Below are 26,420 nucleotides of genomic sequence, written 5' to 3' on the forward strand. Positions count from 1 at the left end.
CTCCTAAAGGGAGCAGCTGAAAGATGTAAATATATGATGTGGCTTACTGTCTAATAATTTTGATTGCCCAGGGCGGGAGTTCACACTTATTCCAATAAATTAGCTCCTGAATTAGCACAGTTATCCAAACAAGGTGGAGTGGTCATAGGGACCATAACTGATGTAATGAGTCCTTGGCAATGTCAGTATCACTGTGCATGTAGATGTACTGGCTTTATCATCCTTGACATTTCTATATGGGGTCTTCTCTAAAAGGTCTGCATGTCATGTTGGCCACCCTTGCTGCCCCAGTTGCTCTTTCTTTTTCAAGCCATCACCAAGCCATTACTGATAGTTGCTCATGGCTTGTTCCTGGTCCATGGTAACTGCATCCTAATATAGCTTCATGTGTTTGTTAATTCAGTCTGCAAACGTTGGGATTGTTGAAGTGTTAACTCCATTAGCATGCTTTTGTAAAGTGAGTTGCAAAAGACATATACTGTTAAACACTGAATAATCTCTTGTAGTGCTATTTTATTTTAAATATTGGTCATTTAAAACTTTAACTCTTATTTTTATTTCTGTAGATTTTCAAGAGAATGACAACTTGTCCTCTCTTCAGGGTTGTACACAAATTAAGCAACCTGATAAGAATAGGAAGAAACTTGCATCTGCAACAAAGAACTTGGTAACGGCCTTTCAGCACCCTAGATTTCAGCCCATTGTGAAGCTAACAAGGATCGATTCCATCAAATCTCAAGGAGTGTACAATCTAAATCCAATCCGCCAACAGTGTGTGAGAACATTTAAATACAAATTGAATTCTAAGGATAATGGAGGGATTCATGGGAGTAAGAAACTGTATCACTGTCCTGAAGGTGGGAAACAATTCTCAGATAGTCACATGCCTAAGAAACGCAGAGAAGATAATACAGGGAAGGAGCCATACCACCGTTCTGAATGTGTTAAGAACTTTTCAAAACACAGCCATATCACAACTCCTATTGTAGAGAAACCATATTTGTCTAAACGTGGCAAACGATTCTCACAAGTGAGCCACCTTCAGACACATATGATTGGTCACGAAGGACAGGGTTTATGTTGTTGTCCAACATGTGGTAAACATTTCTTTGACAGGAGCAGTCTTTTCAAACACAAAAGAATTCACACTGGAGAGAAACCATATTGTTGTTCTGAATGTGGCAAACTGTTCTTACAATCAATCCATCTTCAGGAACACATGAGACTGCACACAGGAGAACGGCCATTTTCCTGTTCTGAATGTGGCAAACGGTTCTCACAATCAAGCCATCTTCAGATACACATGAGAGTGCACACAGGAGAACAGCCATTTTCCTGTTCTGAATGTGGCAAATGGTTCTCACAATCAGGCAATCTTCAGACACACATGAGAGTGCACACAGGAGAACAGCCATTTTCCTGTTTTGAATGTGGCAAACGATTTTCAGATAGCAGTAGTCATCTGAGGCATTTAAGAGGTCACACTGGTGAGAAGCCCTATGGCTGTCCTGAATGTGGCAAAAGATTTTCCAGCACAAGCAATCTTCTGCGTCATGCAGGAGTCCACAATAAAGACCATCCTTATGCCTGTTCTGAATGTGGTAAGAAATTCTCACAAAGAAGCAGTTTTCATAAACATATAAGAACACACATTTGATAGAGGCCATAGTTGTTTCCTGATTGTGACAAGTTCTTCACCGATAACAGCAGCCTTCATAGACACAACAGAATTCATTCTGGATTACGGCCATGTTGTTGCTCTGAATGTGGCAAGCGACTCATACAACCCTGCAGTCTTCAGTGACATGTAAGAACTCACACAGGAGAAAAGCCATACCGTTGCTCTAAGTGTCGAAAAACATTCATACAGAAAACTCCTCTTCAGGGACACATGAAAATTCATGCTAAAAAGGCAAAGTCCAAAGAGACTGTAAATAACAAAAAGAAAAATCTGAAATAATTCAGTCAGGTGTGGAAAGAAAATTGAAATTGCTTTGCTAGTTGGTTATACAGAATGCATTTGACAAAAAGTTGCAGACTCATTTTAGGCAACCCTGCTTATTAATTTACTGTAAGTGGCTTTTGCACTAATGACTATTGCACATTGTACACCGGTCTACTATACAAGTTCTAATGTTATTTATCTTATGTTATACTTCTATGCTTTTTTATATTTTATTGTACTACGAAGTTGAGAGAGAAACCGTATTTTGATTCTCCGGTATGTTCTGAACATATAGTGAATTGACAATAAAAGGCCATTTGATTTGATTTCTGTATTTCTATTATCTTTTCTCCAGAGTCCGTATTGGTGTTCACACTACTCTCTGGTGTGGCTGCTGCTCTTTCTATCTGAAGAGTTAGTCCAGCTGGGGTTCGATCAGCCCAGTAACGTCTAGCGGTCCCTCACAACGGGAGTGTATGAATATACCGAGGCATGTTTAGCATACAGCTGATGACGTGTTCATCTAATATAAATAAGGCCATATATGGACATCCTGTATTAAGTTACACAGAGAGATACCTGATACTTCAAGTCCGGAGTGACCTTGAGGGGCTGCATACTTGAATGAACTCATCCTACTTACAGCAGTCACACAAAAAGAAATATAACTGAATATGATAACAGACAAAAAAAAAAAAAAGGTTTTCCGCTACGGCCGTCACTACCCGCTGTAAAAACTTCATTTCTATCCTTGCAAATGCTTCCCCTCTTTAAAGGCAACTCGGCTTGCACCCTATTAGTTTTAGTGGCCCAACATAATTTTTGTTGAAATGCTTTAACATTTTTTTTTTTTTTTTGTAAAAATATATTAAAAAAAAAAAAAAGTTCAAAAAAAGGGTCACAGTCAGGAATTGAACTTTGCACCCCTAAAGTATCCGGTCCATCTCCTATAACAGTGAGCCACCAAAGCCAAACTGACCAGTCAGATTGCTCAGTGGGACCACACACTCGCAGACAGACAGACAGACAGAAGCTTTTTATTATCTTAGCTATTAGCTAAAGCAGCGACCTTGATGGATTTAATTATCTGTTCTCATTTGGTAAATGTCTTCTGTTCCTGTGACTCAATCTGATGTTCCTCAGGTACCACACTCTGTGGTTTGCTGCCCTCCACTTCATGTAGGGGTATCTCTGGGCACAAGACACTCTCGTTCATGTCAGGCCCTGGTACCACAGCTTGTTTGTGGTCTTCTGCTTCATGCAGGTTGTGTGTGAACATAACACACTGTTATGTGTTTCACATCTGGTTCTGGTCTTATTGGAGACCATGAAGATGTTGATGATGTGCCAACTTATGGATTACGGAGGAGCACAGCAGCCCACTCACCTTTCTGCAGTAAGACTCTGTCCTTCATACCATAGGGGTAGCCACTCCAAGTAATCATCGTTGTGAAGTTCACCGCTCCTCTTCATAAAGTGGTGACATCAGAGGCCTGAGGTTCCCGCTGTTACACAGGAGCTCAGCGTGTCTCCCAGCTCCTTCCCTTAGGGACGTGATGTCGTCCTCTGCTCTGTGTGACCTGAGAAGTGTCATTTCTTGCTTTCCTTTCTTTGACTACTGGACCCCAGTTATCTCAGACTGCTCCATTTTAATGGAGTCACCATTCTGTCACATAATGTCAGTCCTTTCCTTCTCTTCACTTGTGTGTTTGAGGCAGGCAGGTCATTCTTTCAAAACTGAAGTCCACCACATCACCACTGCAGTATCTTCATCAGCTCTTCTTCCTCAGTTCACAACTGAGCCGAGATCTCACAAAGCTGCCGCACAGCCTGTCCATTAACTGCCAGGACCAGATGGAGTGCCGACTCTCCCAGGACCATTGCTTTAGTTGTGTCACCATCTCAAACGTCACCTGATGAGCCTCCCATGCTGAACTACCGTTGTGCTGTGGAAGCTCAGTCTGCACCTCAACACTAATAGAGAGGACATCAAAAACTTCATTATAAATTGGACAATTTATCTGTAATGGTGACAGAATGACATAAATGAAAATGTGAAGGCTCACAGTAAAAGATAATTGGGAAAGTTAAAAAAAAAAATAAATTCAAACATAACAGGAATGAGGGTGACAACTGGGAGACATTTTTATGTTTACAAATCAAACTTAAAGAACCAAAAGTTACACTGAGAGCCACAATTGTCCTTTACAGCTCCTCACTTGAGTACGTGTGGCACAGTAAATGTGACGAGTTGATGTCCATCTCATTTATCACCCGAGTGTCCTGCGATTCTAAACTGAGCAGCTGCAGGTTCAATTCAGGCAGTTCATGGTGGGCACGGGCAGCAGGCGGGCACATCATTAGCTTAACGTTTAGATTGGCACTGCCACATTTGTCAGATGACAAGGTGACAGGGGATGTGAGGAAGCTCAGTGTAAGAGCAGATGGTTATTGACTCGGACACACACACACACACACACACACACACACACACACACACACAGACTGATGTTCTTGTCAAAGCAAACACTATGGCCGTCGGGTTATAATGAATTAACTTGGCGACTTCACACTGTGTGGTGAACATCAGAATGACAACACGATCTTCATCCTTGCTATTCTTTCGTTCTACTCTTTGGAAATCTTTTCACTTTTATTTTACTTCTGGTGAACTACTTTTAAGTTTTCATTTTGGTTTGCAAAAAAACACTGGTGGAACACTGAGATGGTAGAAGGTTCAAGAACATAAGTCAGGCTGAGCCAGAACTGATTAAAGGGCATAAGGCCTGAACATTACGGGCAGTTTGGCCTCACAGCACTACGTCCCATTAAATTCAGAGCTAGAGAGGAGCTCAGTGTCTCTTATGCCATCCATCCCACCCAGAGACCACACTGTGGAGCAGTTCACACACCCATGTAATATCAAAAGGGGACACAAGTAGCAAAAAAGAGGAGGTTTTGATTACAAATAAAGGCTAAATATGAGAAAGGGGAGACAGAGACCCCAAGGAGGTAGAATCCCAAACACTTAACTCTTCTTCACAGCAGTAGCTCTAGTTAGCCATGGGGCTGCTGGCCCACTTACCCACACACAGCCCCCTCTCCATCTCCACCAGCTGAGCTCCCATCCAGTCTAATCCTTGATTTCCAGCTCATCCTGTGTCTTCTCAGATGGACCTTTAAAGCTCCAGAGCAGGTGTAGAAAGTCTGGTGCCACCCGTAAGTAGTCACATCTCACACACCTACCACCCCAGAACTCCTCAATAAAACACACTTCATCAATTTGTGAGAAACGTAGCCCACCTAAACTCCAAAGTGGTCATGACATATGGCTTTCTAAATGGAGAGCATCCACAATGGGCAGCATGGTGGCACAGTGGTAGCGCTGCTGCCTCACAGTAAGGAGATCTGGGTTTGCTTCCCGTGGCCTCCCTGCGTGGAGTTTGCATGTTCTCCCCGTGTCTACGTGGGTTTCCTCCCACAGTCCAAAGACATGCAGGTTAGGTGCATTGGCGATCCTAAATTGTCCCTGGTGTGTGCTTGGTGTGTGTGTGCCCTGCATTGGGCTGGTGCACTGCCCGGGGTTTGTTTCCTGCCTTGCGCCCTGTGCTGGCTGGGATTGGCTCCAGCAGAACCCTGTGACCCTTTGTTACGATATAGCGGGCTGGATGATGGATGGAGTATCCACAATGCACCACGGCCAAGAACAATGAAGTCCTACAGCTGCTTTGCTTTGTGATGTCTCCAGCTTGGACCTTACTGGAGTAAAATCTTCACTTATTTATCCACCTTGTGCTCACAGTGATCTGTTATATAGCACCTTTCATGTCTGTGATGGACCTTCTTAACACACATATCCCATCATACTATTACATGTGTGTCATACACAAAGACAAGTGTGGTGAACATCAGCCTGACAACAGCAGTCTCATTCTCCTTATTCTCTACTTCTACTCTTCACAGTTTATTTAACTTTTATTTCAGTTCCGGTCCACTAAATTATAATTTGAACAAGTTTGGCTTTAGTTTCACTTGGTGAAAAGAACACTGGTGGAGATGGTGGAAGGTTGAAGAACAGAAGTCATGCCGAGCTCTGATTGGTCTAAAAGCACAAGGCCTGACCATTACACGACAGTCAGCCTGACACCATGATGTCCTGCTGGTCAAAGAGGAGCAGCAGGGAAGGACAAGACCAGCAGAAATTCTAAACTGTGGAGAAACTTAACGTCTCCATCTGTCCATCTGGAGACCCCACTCTGGAGCAGCCTACACAATCACAAAATGTCAAAAGGGGTCACAAGTAGCAAAAAAGATGTTCTCGTTTAAGAGTTTCTCATACAGTAATGGCTGGGGTCCCATGCACAAATTCCAAAGTGCCACACGGTCAGGAAAGATCATCCATAATGAACAGCCCCTCAGAGGTGACCCCCACAAGCCGATGACGCTTCTGTCCATTTCCTTAGGTCAGGTTTAAGACACCGAGGTTGACATCACTTCTCCTGGACATCTAAGAAGGTAATGTGGTGTAGTGGTTAAGGCTCGCAGCTTCAAAACCTGAGGCTGTGGGTTCAAATGCTGATCCTGACACGGGTGACCCTGAGCAAGTCACTTCACCTGGCTGGGCTTAAATTAAGAAGAAAAAATACAAAAGAAATGCAACAATTGTATTTGGAAAAAGTCACCAATAAAATAAAAATAAATAAATTTAAACTGCATGATTAGGGCGAATCCCTCAGGACAAACAGAAACGGCGAGGGCGGACATGGACTTCATCTTCCGTACTTCAGTAAGGAGAAAATGTTCTTTCTGTCACCCTTTTAAAAACTACATTGTAAGGTTTTAATGACACAGCACCCCGACACAACGAAATTAAAACAGCGATAAATTAAGACTGCAAGTGCGGGAGAAGGTGATGGGCCGTTCGATACTGAGGTTTAAACACTGCGTCGAGCTTACGGAGCACTGGATGTTTCAAATGCGCCCGTCACGTGATTTTCAGTCACGCTTGCGTAATGACGTCATTGATATCTGCGCAGTCAGCAGTCGATTTGGTCCTCACTAGTGGCGCAGTGGGTAGCGCTGCTGCCTCGCAGTTGGGAGATCTGGGGACCTGGGTTCGATTCCCGGGTCCTCCTGCGTGGAGTTTGCATGTTCTCCCCGTGTCTGGGTGGGTTTCCTCCGGGCGCTCCGGTTTCCTCCCACAGTCCAAAGACATGCAGGTTAGGTGGATTGGCGATTCTAAATTGGCCCTAGTGTGTGCTTGGTGTGTGGGTGTGTTTGTGTGTGTCCTGCGGTGGGTTGGCACCCTGCCCAGGATTGTTTCCTGCCTTGTGCCCTGTGTTGGCTGGGATTGGCTCCAGCAGACCCCCGTGACCCTGTGTTCGGATTCAGCGGGTTGGAAAATGGATGGATGGATAGTTATGTAGTACTTGTCTGTAAGTTAACAAATATATTTTGGAGACATTATGAACGATTTACATCGGGCACCTTTTTCCTTGGTGTGGAATCGTGCCCACCTAGAATCTGCAACAAATTGATGAGCATATTTTGCATAAGGTAGCACGTATTATAACAATCCAGAATCTACCCCATGTCGATCATATCAGAGAGGCTAAGAAACGCTTCAGTAAAGCCGACGTGGTCATTACACCAGTATATGCGCAAGACACTCTAATTAAACGTTTTTAATATTCAGTGATTCCCAGATCTGTAGCTGATTTCTATTATTGATTTCCAAAAAGCAATGTGAGTAAAAACGTGTGCTGCATAACTAATCACAACTGTCTTTAAAACAGAATCAGCGCCATCAACAGTGTCTTCTGCAATTTAAAGAAAGCCTCGGGATTTCTGCGTTAATGAGACAAAAAGTTGTAAAGAAACTTTGCGAATTCATCCAGAGGTGAACATAAAGATCACTCAAGTACTGACAAGAAGGAGCAGCTGGATAAGCACATCTGGAGCCAAACTTTCAAAAAAGCACCTGACTTTGTCAGCAACATGCTTTCCTTCTGAATGCATCTTATCAAAGGCTGCGTTGGGGGGTAAATAAGTAATCTTCCGAACTGCAGCACAACAGATAAATCATTGATGTAAACAGAATTATTGAAAGACTAAGCTTTTGTCGTTTCTGTATTCTTAAACCATCTTCCAGTTCCACAGTCCCCCGCAGTCACTGTTACATTTAACGTTCCCTGCTCCTCACCTGTCGTGTCACCCAAAGTATCAACACTCAGTTTCATTCAAGGCTTTTCCGTCCTTCCTTTCATAGACATAAAATAAGACACACATTCCCTCTACATACGTGTCCAATAATAATAGTAAACTGGCAGGAACGAGAAAAAGCACAAGATGGGAATATTCATGACAAGAGCCTCGGCATCATGGTGAGGATGTGCCTTGTCACCCATTACGTGAGCTCGTCTGTCACCCTTCAGTTGCACTGGCATACCTTACACTGGGGGGTGGCAGACGACAATGTACACCTTCAGAAGTGGAATAAATCGACTGTATAAGTAGAACATTTCAGATAAACTATGAATTTTGTTAATCATAAACAATGCAACATAACTATTATATGTGTTGTTACTTTTTATTTGTTCTCCCCAAACGTTACATATCTACATGGGAAATGAACGTGGGTTTGTTATCATGTTTATAATCATTCTCACTAAAATACACTGTCAAAATATATTAATGAGCAAATTGAGACACATTGGCCTTTAGGAAATATCAAAAAGCGTGTGCGCTGTCATTTAGGACAGAATGCATTGTTAATTTGACGCACTCTCTACTGACGCGATGTCACGAAAAAAAAGAAACAGCACAGTCCATGCAAACTCATATCCTCCTTGGTTTCTGATCTTATGATTAATTGTCAATATCAAATCAATAAAGTCATTTTAAGAAGATGACAAGTCTGCTATAGTCGGGTCCATTAACGGTCCTTTTAAAAAGTTTGCTTATACAGAATATAAAACAGAATCTCAATAATACGGGACTCGCGAGTAGTAACGTATAATATGTGACACTGAGAAATTATAATTCCTAATAACGGGAACAAGTAAAAACTACGACTTCCTAAAACGGACACTGTAAATGTGGGCATTTCATTAAATAATTTAGGAGACTTGTGTGTGCATTTCAATACCAATTTAAGAACTACGTAGGCTACCTGTTGTACTATAAACGCTACCTCAAGCAGCACTAAACAGTAAACAGTCTAACAGGACAATGACTGACTGTACGAAGATGCTGCGCCGCTACAATAAAGGTCCACACTGTCATTCTGCATGTTTAGAAGGCGCTGATTGGCTGAAACTGTTTATAGCGAATTGTCCCAAGTTGGAAGTGCCGTATAGCGATCAGAAACGAAAAGACACATTTAGGCATGCTGCACAGTCTTTTATAAAAGAGAAGGAAAACCTCTATTTATTAAATGATGTGATTTTTTTTAGTATATTAATTTTTTTTAAGGAGAGTTATACATTCTTTTAACTCATTGTGTAGTAAATCTACAAAAACAACGAAATTATGATGGGCAGTAGAGTACAGTTTGGAGGTCAGTTTTCCATCAGAGCTGTGGTTATTAAAAATAATTAATACTATGCTTCTTGTGTTGTCTGCATTTTCAGTTTATTTATTTATTTTTTTTTGTAAGATCCAAATACACCAGTCACATTCTGAGGAAAAGGAGCTGGATCTTAAATGAGGTAATATTACCATTCACTCACAATTTTTTAGCTCCTGAGTGATAAAAGAAACTGAATCTGTTGCCCTCACAAAAAACTTTAGTTGACTTCTTCTTTTTATAATAATACTTTTAAAGTAACAAAAGTTTCAGCATATTACTAGATATATTATTTTGGCTTCAGTTCAGCCTCAACAAATGACCTCTAAGAATGAGTTTTGAGTAAGTTTCAGAGTTCTAATTACAAACCTTGACAGATATTTATGCTATGCCATGTTCTGTCACCTCACCACTTCCTCCTGATCTGATGATACTGTGACATTGTTATGCAACTCAGAACTTTATCTAGCCAGTCTTCAAATATGAGGCAATAAATAAACAGATTTTTTTGAGATGCACTTTTTATTTTTTTTTTTAACGTGTTGAAGGTTTTTCTGAATTGGAATTGCTTGTTGAAGATGAAATTTGTATCAGCATAAGAAGAGAAAAAATCTTAGAGGATGTTCAAGCAATCTAATAGTAAAACTGACATTCTGAACAAACGTTTACGTGTAAAGTTTATGGATGAGGAGGGTGATGACTTTGGAGGCTTAACAAAGGACCTTTTGGAATAAGGCTTTTACTGAATGGTTTAAAGGGGTTCCTTGTCTTCCTATAAACCAGTTCTCTGAAGCTCCTGGCATATCTTCTGTTGTTGGTAAAGTACGGTCACATATGTGTCAGCTCATCCATTGTATCCCACCTCGGTTCTGCAGGTCAGCCTTGCTTTCCATTGTGTTTCATACCTCCACTATAGACAGTGGAATACTGTTAGATGATTTTTTGTTGCACGTAACAACAGCAGAGCGTAGCCTACTGTGGAAAGCTTTGAAAGATTTTACTGCAGTCAGTGGACCTGAAAAACAGGACCTGCTTCATTTTTTTTCAGTTCATGGCATGTATACTCTTCCTTCTACATCCAATTTTAAAAGTCAGCTGCTTTTAGTTGCACAAAATGAACTTATTATTAAGCCAATGTATTTGAATACATTAATTCGGCAATCAATACCAGAAGTACACATGACAATATTTTGGTCACAGCTCGACACAGACCTCATTTCTTATTTGTACTGGAAGGAGATGCCCACTGTCGATCGTGTTTTACACTGCCTTACTTACTACATGCGAACCTGACTTAAGACCTGAAGAAGATGTAGTCTGTTATTACCTACGTGACTTTATCAAGTCACTGGACCTCGATGACATGTGTACATTTCTTCAGTTTGTAACTGGTTCCCCACTGTTGCAATATGATGGGATTAAGGTATCTTTCAATAGACTAAGTGGCACACAGCATAGACCTACTGCACATACATGCAGCAATATGATAGAAATTCCTGTAACTTACACATCTGTGCAGGAATTTAGACGGGAAATGAGGTCTGTTTTGTATTCGGATGAAGCATTTACAATGACAATGTTGTCATTTGTTTTATTTTTATTAAATATAGTAACTGAGTTCCAGGTGCCTGTTTCTGCAAACTGCAGTGTTGAAAGAAACATACATAATAGATACTTAGATTTCAGAAAGATTAAAGGGTTTTGAAAATCACAGGCACATTATTGTAATAATCTCAAATACAAATGTCCAGTTTTTCATGTTTGTTTGTTACACACATTGTGTGTGTGTGTGTGTGTGTGTGTGTGACAAAAACTGGACAAAATCTGTATTGGGCTGCAGTCACTGAACCAATATACAAAATTGGCTAACTGTGTTTCCAAAGGTTGCTGAGGTCATTTGGCAGGAGTAGAATATTGTCACTGTCCTGCTCCACAGACAGATTGAGGAGATCGTTCCTCCCCCAAACTATGCGACTCTTTAATTCCACCCGGGGGGGTAAACGTTAATATTTAACATTATACATAGTTATTGTCTGTTTTTTTACCTGTATTATTATCATTCTTTAATTTAATATTATTTATTGTATCTTTATGCTGCTGCTGAAGAATGTGAATTTCCCATTGGGATTAATAAAGTATCTATCTATCTATCTATCTATCTATCTATCTATCTATCTATCTATCTATCTATCTATCTATCTATCTATCTATCTATCTATCTATCTATCTACATATGTTGCATGAATTTAAGGTACCAAGTGTGCTCTTTTAAAACAACAGTTGTCAACAGACTGGATGAGTTAATCAATAAGACCAGTTCTGTTTTAGGAGCAGGCCTGGACACTGCTGGCCAAGCTTCTGGCTATCAGGAACAACGTCTCATACTCGCTGATACCCTGGCGACCTGTGGATCACCTTTAGTTCTTGGCTCTTCTACTGTGGTACAGTGAGTGCTATTGGATATCGTTCTTTTTTACTATTTACCATTAGATGTTAAAACACATACAGTACCTTGAATTGTAAGTTTGTTTTCTGACATTTTAGTAGGTTAATGTTAAATTTATTATGGTCAAATTAAATTTTTTTGCTCTCTGTCTAGTATTTAATATGACTAATAACTAATCTAAACTAACATTTTCTTTTGCACAGTTCATAGTTTAAATTTTCCAATCCCTTCTGTTACATTATCTACTGTTTTAACTCAAATTTCTTTTGTCTATTTAAAGTGTTTGCTGAATGTTTTTTTTTATTTTTAACATTTACCTTTCCTTGATTTTATCTTTCCTATGACTCTGACACTCCATTCTGCCCTGCTGTCCACTGTACCTAAACATCAGATGTTTTCTTAATTCTTTTGCAATTTAGAAACTGGAAGTAAAGTTGATTTTTTTTTTTAATGTCTGCTTGTGCATGTGTATTTTAAGGCAGTATTTTACAGCATCAGGAAATATAAGACATACATTTATTAAAGATGCAGTCAAAGAAAGAGACTGTTTACTAAGCATAATTGTAAACCTATTATATTTACTGCCAGCACAATACAAAACATAGAAAATTATTTTAAAAAATGTAACATAAAATTGTATCTTTAGGGTTCTTCCATTAATACTAAAACTGAAAATGAAATCATGTTTGACAACTCTCTTAATCTTTTTCCAAAATGGTGTTAAGATGATGATGTAGTGCTGTCTGCATTAGATTGTAAAAGCTCAACAACACAACGGACACATCGAGAATAGTTGTCCTGTAATCCTTCTCCATGCTGAAATTCATCAGAAAGCATTTCCATCTGCTGATTAGTTCCATTTAATGTGTTGGATGACTCTTCTTCCTCAATCACATCAAAAGAAATTAAAGCTGGCCCCCCAAGTCTTTGTAAGTTTTCTAATAAAAGCTCTTCAATAGTAGCATGTGATGGAGCAGAATTTGTGATGAGAAGCCCATCTGACCAAATCTGTTCTGGTGTTCGGTTTCCTTCTGTTCTAATTCTGTGCATATTCCAACCATTTCTAAATAGTTCACGTCATTTGTTAATTTCATTACAGTACACTAAATGAAGACATGCTATGTGTACAGTATTGTCTGGATTCAGAATAAGAAGATCCTCCATTTCATAGAACTCCTTGTAAAATGGTTCAATGACCTGTGAGAATACGTCTTTCCAAAGCCCTTCAATTCTTTGGTTACGTACTGATTGTCCAGTAGTATGGCTACCACGCTGCAGTCCTCTCAAGATATTCATGAGCAATGCTACTTGAGGATTTTCTCCTCCATGATCTGATCTTACTCAAGATGGTAAGCCATACTTCACAACAGCCTTGCAAAAAACTTCTAAAACTGTGAATGATTTGTTATCCAATGCACAATGTAAATATGGAATAAGACGCAAGAATCCATCAATGCATCCATGAACAGTAAATCCCCATCTACAAAAAAAAAAAAAAAAAATTAAAGGAAACCAGAACATAAATTATATATCCTAAATATTTTTTGATCAGAAAATACTGATCTTTATGTTGAATAAACATTCTATTACTTTTCTCAAATTAATGAGGTTACAATAAACTGGCTTACCTTGCTCAGATCAAATTCAGTAATAAATAATGCAGGTAACTAAAAGTGTAAGACCTACCTAATATACTATACAGCAGGACAAAAATGTACAAGAATAAATTACCGTATCAACTTCATGTGGCTGTCCATGTGCCAGAGACTGTTTGGGGATCTTCTTTGGGTTACCTCGGCCCATCTTCCTGCAGTACTCATTGGGTCAATTCTCATTAAAGAGCTGCGTATTCTTTTTCTTTGTACAATGAATCCCTTTGCTCTAAGATATCCACTGATCATCTGTTAGGAATTCATACAGCAGGAATGTTTTAGTAAGCTAAAGTACACTGATATGTTGATGTGTGTGTGTGTGTGTGTAACCACAGGATTAATTAATGAAAGGCTTCTTCTAACGTTTTAAAGTTCTGCATAAAAATACCACATCAAACAAACTTAAGTGATTGCAGAGAAGCAGAGGTCACTGGGGTAGAACTACTGGAGGTTAAAGAAAGGAAGAGAAACTGAAGCCAAGCCCATGAAAGAGTAGAGCTAACTAAACACATTCATTCACCCATAATGTACTAAATAAGATTAATGTAATTTCATTGGCCTTTGCATTGTGAGAAAAAAACTATGTCTGCAGAGACAACACAAACATGGGGAAAACTTGTAGACTCCACATTGTTACTACATATAAAATATGCAAATAAAAATAATTCAGCTATCTGGAAGCCAAAAAAACCTTACCTCTGTCCCAGAATTTGGATATTGAGAATGGAGCAGTTTTACTTCATCATCAGGCTCATTGTCAGTAATGCCACTGAATTACTGCGTGGGGTCAGTCCTTCTTCTTTAAGTCCCTTGTAGATATACAGTATGACACAAAACAACCTAAGTGCTCAGCAATCTTCTGTCCAGTATATCCTCGTAAAATGTAATTTTGAAGTTGTTCTCTAGTAATCAATATCTTTGGTAAACCATGGCCACCTGTGTGTTATATTATTTGAATAAGTATGTACAGTGGTGTGAAAAACTATTTGCCCCCTTCCTGATTTCTTATTCTTTTGCATGTTTGTCACACAAAATGTTTCTGATCATCAAACACATTTAACCATTAATCAAATATAACACAAGTAAACACAAAATGCAGTTTTTAAATGATGGTTTTTATTATTTAGGGAGAAAAAAAATCCAAACCTACATGGCCCTGTGTGAAAAAGTAATTGCCCCCTTGTTAAAAAATAACCTAACTGTGGTGTATCACACCTGAGTTCAATTTCTGTAGCCACCCCCAGGCCTGATTACTACCACACCTGTTTCAATCAAGAAATCACTTAAATAGGAGCTGCCTGACACAGAGAAGTAGACCAAAAGCACCTCAAAAGCTAGACATCATGCCAAGATCCAAAGAAATTCAGGAACAAATGAGAACAGAAGTAATTGAGATCTATCAGTCTGGTAAAGGTTATAAAGCCATTTCTAAAGCTTTGGGACTCCAGCGAACCACAGTGAGAGCCATTATCCACAAATGGCAAAAACATGGAGCAGTGGTGAACCTTCCCAGGAGTGGCCGGCCGACCAAAATTACCCCAAGAGCGCAGAGACGACTCATCCGAGAGGTCACAAAAGACCCCAGGACAACGTCTAAAGAACTGCAGGCCTCACTTGCCTCAATTAAGGTCAGTGTTCACGACTCCACCATAAGAAAGAGACTGGGCAAAAACGGCCTGCATGGCAGATTTCCAAGACGCAAACCACTGTTAAGCAAAAAGAACATTAGGGCTCGTCTCAATTTTGCTAAGAAACATCTCAATGATTGCCAAGACTTTTGGGAAAATACCTTGTGGACTGATGAGACAAAAGTTGAACTTTTTGGAAGGCAAATGTCCCGTTACATCTGACGTAAAAGGAACACAGCATTTCAGAAAAAGAACATCATACCAACAGTAAAATATGGTGGTGGTAGTGTGATGGTCTGGGGTTGTTTTGCTGCTTCAGGACCTGGAAGGCTTGCTGTGATAGATGGAACCATGAATTCTACTGTCTACCAAAAAATCCTGAAGGAGAATGTCTGGCCATCTGTTCGTCAACTCAAGCTGAAGCGATCTTGGGTGCTGCAACAGGACAATGACCCAAAACACACCAGCAAATCCACCTCTGAATGGCTGAAGAAAAACAAAATTAAGACTTTGGAGTGGCCTAGTCAAAGTCCTGACCTGAATCCAATTGAGATGCTATGGCATGACCTTAAAAAGGCGGTTCATGCTAGAAAACCCTCAAATAAAGCTGAATTACAACAATTTTGCAAAGATGAGTGGGCCAAAATTCCTCCAGAGCGCTGTAAAAGACTCATTGCAAGTTATCGCAAACGCTTGATTGCAGTTATTGCTGCTAAGGGTGGCCCAACCAGTTATTAGGTTCAGGGGGCAATTACTTTTTCACACAGGGCCATGTAGGTTTGGATTTTTTTTTCTCCCTAAATAATAAAAACCACCATTTACAAACTGCATTTTGTGTTTACTTGTGTTATATTTGACTAATGGTTAAATGTGTGTGATGATCAGAAATATTTTGTGTGACAAACATGCAAAAGAATAAGAAATCAGGAAGGGGGCAAATAGTTTTTCACACCACTGTATTCTATGAATTATTTTATATTGCATATTTTCTTAAAAATACACTAACAGTATTATAAGAAAAAATAAAACATAGTAAAAACTACAAACATTTTTGTATTGCAGTTGTACATAGTTGGATAGCTTGGAACACCATACTGTACATTACAAAGCAAAACAGCATGATTGTTATAAAGAATTGTAAGAAGTAAGATAATTGAAAAAATGTATGGCCTACAGCAAATATATCATTTACCAAGTTGCATATTTGTAAGTAATTATAAGTAATTCAATCATACTGCACATTACATGCATTTAACCAAATGGTGACTGTTCCTAGCATAGAATATAAAGGAATTAACTTATTCTTAGCCTGTTTAGTTCAATTTAAAGTGTACAGTATTATGGCCATTCATTATATCATAAGTAACTCATGAAACAATGAAGCATTGTAAGCTCATTTTCAAACATCCCTCAAGTAGTTCCTTTAGTGTGGTCAGAGTGAGAGACGTTTGTCCTTTACAACTTCATGTTGTATGAGTACATTAACAATTGTGTTTGGTGAAGGTGCATAAGATAAAAGGGCTGCTATGTTCAATGAACGTAACCCTCTCTCTGCTAAACTTGCTATTGTAGCAATGCACAAACCTCACAACCATAGGTATTATAATATTCATCTCTTTTTAAAATGAACATACTGTAGAAGATAAAATACCTCCATTTTGTGGTCCAGTTTTGACTGTTTAAACTCACAAATTGTAACTGACATATTTAAAGTTTAATGTGAAACGGATGTACAGTACATATTACTAAAAGCTTACATATAATTTTGAGATTAAATATAAAACCATATAAGGAAGAGTGAGGTAGACTGACTGTCACATCCCAAATAGTGATTTTAAATGTTTTTAAAGATGAAGTAGGCTATTACCTTAGGTAATTAGTCATTCAAACCTAAGCTATTTACACATATACATCTTCCTTTGAATCAAAATTATTTCCACTTCTTTCACCACCTCCTTGACTAGAAATTAAGAATTGCTAAATATCCTGAGTTTGCATTATTTTATTTTATTTTCTCTAGAGGGATACTTAGAACAAAATATTAAATTAGCTTTTGTTCTTCTATATATAGGACTTATGTAGTATACACATTCCATTCATTTATTTTAAGATAACATACCTTCTCGTCTGCGTTGAGTTGTAAAAGTACTACTGCTTGACTGAATTCTCTCGGAATCTTCCATATTTTCAAAGAAACTCAACAAATCCTCTAAAGAACGTGCTATTTCTATACGAATGTACTCTGGTATTTGTACTGAAATTCTGTCAAACTGTGTTTTTGTCATTTGAAGCAACCTCAAATTAGAATTGTTAATTTCCAAAGAGCCTTCTTCGGCATTTTGCTGAAAGGTTCTAAGGATATTTTTAACTTCCCTGAGAACAGAACGTGAGCCTGATGTTTCTGCCATGATTACTGGTTGCTAGAAAATAAATATGACCCAGATATGTTGTTGAGCAGGAAGTGATGTAAACATATATTTAAATAAGGAGGAAGTGATTCAAAGATATCTGTAATTCATTTAAAGATATCTATAAGTCTGCAAGCACTTTTTAAAGATATCTGCAAATCTTTTAAAGATATCTGTAAATATGCAAGAGCTCATTTAATGATATCTGTAAATCATTTAAAGATATCTTTAAATACAAAGTGCTCATTTAAAGATATCAGTAACAACCTTGACATTTGGAGATATCTGTAATTGATTTAAAGATATCTGTAATTGTTTTGAAGATATCTGTAAATCCTTTAAAGATATCTTTAATAGCATTTCATAAGAATATCTTTAAAGGATTTACAGATATCTTAATTGCATTTAAAGATATATTTAAAAGATTTAGAGATATCTTTAAATGTTTTCAAGTTATCTTTAAATGTTTTAAAGATATCTCTGAATGATAATTTGGCTTGCCATATACTTGTATATATGTATTATGTATTAATGCATTTTCTCGAATTATTTAGTTTTGCAAATGCCGTTTGCTACAGTAGTTAAAAATTTAATCTGACCATTTTTATAAGTTTCGCTTTAACATTTGCGATATTTTCATCTAACGACTAGACGACCGTCGCCAGTTCAGTTTCAACAGTTATCGGTGCATTAACGTGACTCGGGGGATTCGCTGCGGCTCCTTTATTAATTGATTTGTGCTTCCATGCTGTGAACTCGCGATCAGAGATTTGCGCGCTGTGATACAGTTGAAAGCTCCACGCATAGGCATAAATCTCAAGTCTTTTGACCTTCCGCCCATCCCTAAGTATTCGTAATGAAAAGGTTGTGAGCATGTATAGTAATCCTAGAGTGACCGCCTCGACAGATGGCGTGTTTTGATAGAACAGCTGTTAAGTTTCCTGGCTCATAGTCGACATTTTAATTTCTCCCTCAACTGTTTAGCAAACTGTCACGTGTAGCTATGGTCGCGTACGGCTGACGTCATCCAGGGCGACGGCTACTGAAGCCACGCTGCCTCCTCACATCTTAGAGACAGCCTCGCGAGAGAAAGACTTGTGGAGTGAGGCAGGAGTTTCAACGAGGTTAGAAAGTTTTCCATCACCGAGAGACAGAGGGTAAGTGCTCCGGGTTTGGGGGTGCACTTTACGGACGTGTGAGTTTTAATTCGCTCCACTTGGGCTACCGCACGCGACTTGAGAGTGAGACGCGCGGCTCGTTAGTGTTCTTCAGCCCAGTTAGCGACCTTTGTGAATCCTCCTGTGAACGCCATCCCTGGTGCTGTTGCTGTTCATAAGTGTTTGCGTCTCCGATTCACTTAACGAGTCGAGTCCCATTTTTACTTTAAAGCAGCCAGAAGCAACTTGCTTCATACATGAAAAGCCCAGAGTCTCTTTAGGATGTTCGGTGTGCTGTGGCCCTTCTTAACCTGCGCCACTGTGTTATCAGACCAGTCCGGTTTGTTGTTGATGTGAACCCCCAGGTACTCGTATCTCTGCACATTTCTGTATTCTCCTCCCTAATGGCGATTGATCTCGGAGGGTCTTTGGTTGGCCTGAAGTCCACCACCAGCTCCTCCTGTCTGTAATGCCGTGCTAGACCAGTTTGAACCAGTGTCTCCTTCGTTTATAAACATTATAAATGGATTTAAGGTTACTTTTTGTGCAGATATTATTCTAATAAGGTTATGGAGAGGATAATTAAATACACTCGCACCATATATATTAAATTAATAATATGTATCTCATACCACTGGAACTGTCTATTTTAAACATGCAGTGGTTAAGCCCTTACGGAAAAAAAACCTAACCTTAATAAGGATGACTTAAATAATTTTAGGCCAATTTCTCGACTACCTTTCCTATCAAAATTACTTGAGAAAGTTGTTTTGCAGCAGCTTCTTTTTGGATTGTAATGGTGGTCAAGAAATTTTTCAGTCCGGTTTTAAAACATCACTGCACTGAAGCAGCTTTACTCAGGATTGTTAATGATACTTTACTTTCAGCTAACTCGACAGTTTTAGTGCTTTTGGATTTAACTGCAGCCTTTGATACCATTGATCACAACATATCGCCAAGGCTGGATAAGTGGCTAGGAATCTGAGGGGGTGCACTAGCTTGGTTCAAATCTTATTTCACTAATAGGACTTTTTCAGTTGGTAACAAGTCTGTCTTTTTCTCTACTGCTCGTTTGAAATACTGTATGCTGTTCCACAGGGGTCTATTCAGGGTCCTTTATTGTTTTCTTTATATTTACTACCTCTTGTGTTCAAATTTCGCAAATATGGCATTTCATTTCATTTTTATGCTGATTTTTACTATGACTAAAGAGTCATTAAATTCACTGCATAAATGTTATGATGTCGTCAAACATTGGATGGCCGTAAATTTTTTGAATCTCAATCAGAGTAAGACTGAGGTTATTGTATTTGGACCAATAGCTTCTGATGGGCCCGTCCGGGATCATCTTGGCTCATTAGCTGGGTTTTGCAAAATTCTTCTTCTTTTGGCTGCTCCCATTAGGGGTTGCTACAACAGATCATCTTCTTCCATATCTTTCTGTCCTCGTCATCTTGCTCTGTCACCCCCATAACCTGCATGTCCTCTCTCATCACATCCATAAACCTTATATTGGGCCTTCCTCTTCCTCTTCCCTTTCCTTACCATCCTTCTCCCAATATACCCAGCATCTCTCCTCTGCACATGTCCACACCAACGCAGTCTCACCTGTCTGACTTTGTCTCCCAACTGTCCAACTTGAGCTGAACCTCTAATGTCCTCATTTCTAATCCTGTCCATCCTCGTCATACCCAATGCATATCTTAGCATCTTTAACTCTGCCACCTCCAGCTCTGTAGTTCTAGCTCCAAAGTTTTGGAATGCTCTGCCAATTGAAATTAGGTCAGCACCATCAACTCAAATGTTTAGATCAAGACTGAAAACGCACCTGTTTTCGATTGCTTTTAACTGTATATGAGTAACTCTGGTATCCATTTATTTTTTTATTTTCAGTGTTTTCCATTTAATTGTTTATCTGCTAAGTGGTTCCTTTAACTTAGTTGTTTTAGTATTTATGTAATTTTTGTTTGTTGTTTGTTTATTGATATTTTGTGATTTTTATTGTACAGCACATCGGCTTACATTTAGTGTTTTTTAAATTGTGCTTTATAAATAAATTGTGATTTTTTTGATTTGTTTTTGATTTGAGCTCTTTTGTTTTGCTGATGTTGAGTTGCAGAGCACACAGAGGCCTGCAGTGTTTGGGGAGGACTGGACTGACAAGAATGAGTCAAACCTGTTGAAGATCTGCTTCAGTACATTAGCTCTGCTCTTGTTCCCTTCTTCTGCATGTTTTATATCTGCCAGTGATGACCGTCTCCCCATTCCACAATTCCTTCATGTGTTTTGTTGTAACTTGTGGTCACGTTTGTCTCTGTAGTGGGCTTTCTCCTCACAGAGCTGTTGCTTTACCTCTGACTGCACCACTTTGATTTCATCCTTATCCAGACCTACAGGCTTTCTTCTTCTTAATCAGTAGGCTTTCAGGTTTTTTGTTATCCATCGTTTGTTTTTGGGGAAACAGCACACTGCCTGTGTGAGGACTGTGCTATCCACAGAAAACGATGTAGTCTGTGATACAGTGGCTGACACCCTCAGTGTCCTGGCTGTGTGACTCACAAAGCATATCCCACTCAGCTTTCTCAAAGGCATCCTACAGATCATCCTCCTCCTTTGTTGTTCATTCCTGAATGGTCCTGCTGGTGATTGGTAGCTGTTTGACAATGAGTTTATATGTGGGTATGAGCAGTAATAAAGTATGGTCTGATCGGCATAAAGGTGGCAAAGCACCAGAGTTATATGCCTCTTTAACATTGGCGCACAGCAAGTCCAGGGTCTTGTTTTTCTGTTTTTCGGCTACGGCCTGTGCCTTCTTGTCTTGTTGTGGACTCTCTTTACTTCGGTGTCCACTCTGTAGCTCTGCTGGGAGCCCAGCGATTAGATCAGGCACTCTGGGAGACAAAGGGCGCAGGTCTGACAGTTGCTGTCGCAGGCAGGCGAATTAAACCTTCAACAACACTTCGATTATCCAAGTTCTCCAGAAAAAAAATAAGAAATAAGAAAAAAAATAAGAAATAACAACAAAGAAAACCAAACACGGGTGCTGCTGTTAAACGTGGCCTATCATGGCAGCACTGGATGTTGCTTTTTAAAATCCATGTATTGTTTAAATGGACAATTATATAAAAGTTTTTTTTTCTTTTAATTGTTATGAAATATGACAGACTCCCATGTTTCATTGCTAGAGCTAAACCACTAATGCCTGTTAGTGAGCATTAGAGAAGTTAATAGAGATTTGTGCTTTGTGTTTCTGCCTTACAGTTCTGTCAGACTGAATTTGAATCTCAGCCTATTTTTAAGTCTCTATGCAGTTTCCATGTCTGCTCTTTTATTCTTATTTTCTCCACTTCTCTAAAGATGCTCAGGTTTAGTGGCCTGGCAAGTCTGACTTATCTTGGTGTGGTCGTGGTCTTGAATGTGAGTGGACCCTATGATGGTCGATTAGCTATTTCCTGACCTGTACAGGTACTCTGGTTTTCGTCCCAGTTTGTTTTGCGCTGGACTTTGGTGGCGAGGTGGAAGCCAAGTCCAATTTGGTGACTGCTACATGTAACTGTATCATGCAGAGCCCAGCCAGGCTCTGTGGGTCACCCCTGTGTGCCACTCTTATGTAAACACCACTGTCAGGACTAGCATCCCTTTTCTGGGCAAGACCCAATAATGAGATGTTCTTTGTCCCGCCCCACCACTGATGATTACCCATAGCAAACTGGTCCTTCAGGATCTCGCATCTCCAGACAATGGAGCTCTAAGGAAGACTGAGGCAGATGAGACCTCCACCATGCCAACGACTCTGTACTTGGAGGTGCAGCTATTTAATAGAAGTTTATCACTGTTGTAATTATTAAACTCTTTATGGTGTTGTATGTTTGTGTGGAACGTTTACTTTCACAAGATGAAACTGATAAATGTGAAACTTGTTTCCATTTGTTAAAAATTGTAATACAATTTTGTTTCAGAGATTTTAATGTTCATTAAGACTTGTACCATTTAGCTGCTGTCCCTTGTCATCAATTCCCCTTTGTCCAGACAGTTTAGTTTGTAAACCCTCTGCTGACGCCTAATGCCTCTGTCATACACGTTGTGTGAGCCAAGTTCTATATTAACGTTTTTCTGTTCAGTTAATATGAAAATATGTTCAATTTATTCTGTAGTTCAAGATTAATTTATATATTAAGAATAGGGCTAGATAATTATTCAGTTCTAATTGGGTTTTGTTACTTTAAAGAAGGGGTGCTGGGTAGTGGGAATTATTGGAAGTTATTGTACGTTTTTGTGTGGATTGATAAGGTTGTTGAAACACTCAGTTTTCTTACCGCATCTGTCTTGAGTTTCATTTTGACTGTGGAAAATAAACGTTTGTTTTTTATAAAACAATGGAGTGGATTAATGTGAAACACCAAGGATTGGACACACGTAAGTTCCTGCCGTAGCCGCACATTGTTTCGCACCTACACTTGTATTTTCTTTATTTGCTGTGTTGACTCTGTGGCACTGAGCAGTTCAGTTCTTGTTCCTGTTTTGTAATTTCTGTAAAGCGCCTTTAGATGTTGTCTGCTGTAGGAAATTTTAATTGATCACTCAGTTAATTATCACTTTTGTCTTTGGTAATGCTGGTAATTAAAACAATTAACAACACGGCCACAAAGGGACACCAAATTAATGTAAGTTTAGTGAGGCCTTTCTGTTTCACTTTCCAGCTAGGAAACCTGAAATATGAAGAGATCTGTACAAGTTATGAATGATGGCCATAAATCGGTGAAGCTCAACATTAAACACCCTTACTGTCTCTGTTCTCGTTTGCTACAGTAATTGACTTGTTACACAAATAACCCAAACATTCTTGCTGCAATACACAAAATACAATTTATAGCATAAGGATAATAGAAGATGGGTATATGCAAATATAGATAATGATGTTAGATAACGGATAACAACAGACACAAACATAAAACTACATTACATTAATTGAACTTTTTCTCTCCTACAGATAAATGCACGACTTATGAATTCTGATTTTTTTTCTTTTTCTCAGTTCCAGTGGTTCAGATCGCTGCATTCTTCATCTTGTTTTGCGTGTGCGGTGGCGTTCATTTGCTCACAGCTCGTCTGCACTGCCTTACCGGCCCTGCAGTTTGTGTCTGCTACAGTGAGATGTGGCTCTGCACTGAGTTTAGGGAGAAACGTTTAACAGAAAGAAACGATCCTTCACAAGGTTATTACCTTCAGTTTTAGTGGCACCAGTACCATAATACATTAGCTGCTGTGTTTTGTCAATTAAATCACACTCAATAGTACTCAGGATCAAAGCAGGTGTAGTTATAGTTTGACGTGAGTGAGGCTTTGTTCCTTTCTTGGCTGGCTTCCTCCAAACACATGGAAAGATCTTCCGCATGCTTTCTTTTGTTTTAGGAGCTTGTCTCCTTTTTCGTCATGGTAACACTATATGAAGTTTCTTTTGAGGTTCCACAGGCCATGTCAGTCCTGTAGGTTGCTACTATCGACATGTTTTCTAAAAAATTGGTGATTAGTCATTTGCCATATCAAGCAAGATGACTGTGTGGCCTTTAAGATACCATCTCGGCTTGTGCACTAGCTATTCTTCTGCAAAGTTTGGGCTCATGTCACCCTTCTCCAACTCCAGTGCAGACAAATCTTCCACCTTTCCAACTGAGCACAGTTGCCCCTTAGAGTAAAGTGGATGCTCCAATGTCTGTTATGGCCAAACCCTGTAAGCTATGGACAGCCAAAGTTATAGTCAGGCTGAGAGCTGTAAGCTTAATGAGATGATCTGTGTCTTATAAGGGCTTTTAAAGGAAGGAATAGAGGGCTTGAGATTTGTTTTTTGAGTTTGTATAAGTCCATCCTCTTGACTGACCACTGGCGCAAAGTGCTGTCCATCAGTGTTACTCCTCCTTGATTTATGGTCCTTTGTTTGAACTTGAGTGTCCATGTTGTGCCTCAGAGAGACGTCCCTCTGCATGTTAACATGGTCTGGTATCGATTCTTATCAGGTAAGGCATGAAGGCTGCATTCAGGCGAGGGGCCCGGCCATGGAAACTGAGAGTTTTTAGCTGGCAATAAGAGTGTCTGGCAGCAGCATTTTAAAATAGGACTTGTGTTCTAGCCGTGTTAAAAATGGTAATGTCAGTCTGTCCTACACTGCTGTTGACAAAGCCATCCAAAAATAGATGGGTTGATTGTCACTCCATACACTGGCCTGTCCTCCGCTATTCATTATCTCTCTGTCTATAAATAAGTTTTCAAAACTCTTGACTATTGGTAGCCAAAATTCATTATTCAAGTTGAAAACCTGCTCGTCAGTATTTACACTTGAAAACTAGTGATGGGTGATGCTGTTGGTTTTCTTTCTGATCCGATACCAGGTGATAGTGAGGCCAGCATTGGCGATGCTGATATCAACACTGATGCAGCCAGAGTGTCATCTTGCTGGAATGGTTGATCCTCTATAAAAACTTAGTGTGTGGACATCAAAGTCACATTTTAAACACTTTGCATTAGTAGACTATTACATATAGTGCCAAAGATCAGACTTGTTTACTTGTTTATTAACAGAAATTATTAAATGTGTTCAGTTCCTGCAAACGATCTGTGGAAGACCAACAAGCATTAGTGTTGCGTGTTTTTTTTTTTTTTAAATATGTAAAACACATTTTTTTGGCTCAACAAATTTTTTTTACTGTAAAACACGCAAAACACAATGTACACCGTGTGAAGTGTAAAAAGTATAATAATGATTCAAATACCAAGCGAGCGTCCCTTTCGGATTCATCAGAATTGTTTTCGATTTCACTGTCCATTTCAATTGTACTTCCTGAAGACAGATTCACTTCATAATCACTGCTGATGAGAGGCTCCCCAACATCACTGCTCGTATCACTGGCAAGAATGGGCAACACTTGTGCTGTAAAAAACTAGAGATGCCATTATTACTGGGCACACCTGCAGGAGTTCCTGGGGAAGCACTCGGGACTGCCGCTTAAAGCTCTGTTTTTACAGTCCCAGTGGAATAAAGCTAATATCAAGATTTTTTTTTTTTTTTTTTTTTTTAAACCAAATGGACCTGATAAATATACAGATTTTGAAAATGTGTTCAATGTCAATTCATCAAGCTATAACTGTAATTTACTCCTCACTAAAAGCAGACATTGTTTTCTGTCTAGTCAAACAGTTTCAAGACCCCCACATCAGTTTACAGTACTAACGTTCCTGGGTACTGCCTGCCTTTCTGGAAGGCTTTTTTAAGAGTCCACTATGGCCCTTTGGCACTTGTGCCAGTCTCTTTAGCCTGAGTGTCTTTGCTCTCTTCTGATCTCTTCGAGTTCAGCAATGTGTCTAACTTCCATGTGTTCTACCAGGTTTGTGGTGTTGCCTTAACGTACGGCCTTCTGACACATATCTCATTTTCCATCATTATTGCTCAGTGTAGTAAAATAACTCCAAACAATGCCCCACTTTCTTTTGGCCGTTGCCTCACATTCACAGTCACACTGCTTTGGCTGGTGGACCGTAGCACTGCCATTGTGAATGCTGGACGATGAAAAACGCACAAGGAAAAGTACTCCCACTTTACACATCCATCCATCCATCCTCTTC

General features: G+C 39.4%; 2 protein-coding genes across 5 annotated transcripts in view; both read left to right on the forward strand.

Annotated features, from left to right (window-relative positions):
- The window catches only part of LOC114665322 (zinc finger protein ZFP2-like), a 439,810-nt gene extending 437,557 nt beyond the window's left edge, over positions 1-2,253 (forward strand). For all 4 annotated transcript variants that reach the window (XM_051925314.1, XM_051925311.1, XM_051925317.1 and 1 more), the window contains one exon: positions 858-2,253. In XM_051925314.1, the coding sequence (XP_051781274.1) occupies positions 858-1,657 (800 nt within the window). In that variant the 3' untranslated portion in view covers positions 1,658-2,253. The remainder of the gene's footprint in view (positions 1-857) is intronic.
- Positions 1-26,420, forward strand: part of LOC114642351 (zinc finger protein OZF-like) — a 449,463-nt gene that overhangs the window by 346,171 nt on the left and 76,872 nt on the right. The gene's annotated exons all lie outside the window — the stretch shown is intronic.

Source organism: Erpetoichthys calabaricus, chromosome 1 (genome assembly GCF_900747795.2).
Source record: "Erpetoichthys calabaricus chromosome 1, fErpCal1.3, whole genome shotgun sequence".
NCBI lineage: Eukaryota > Metazoa > Chordata > Cladistia > Polypteriformes > Polypteridae > Erpetoichthys > Erpetoichthys calabaricus.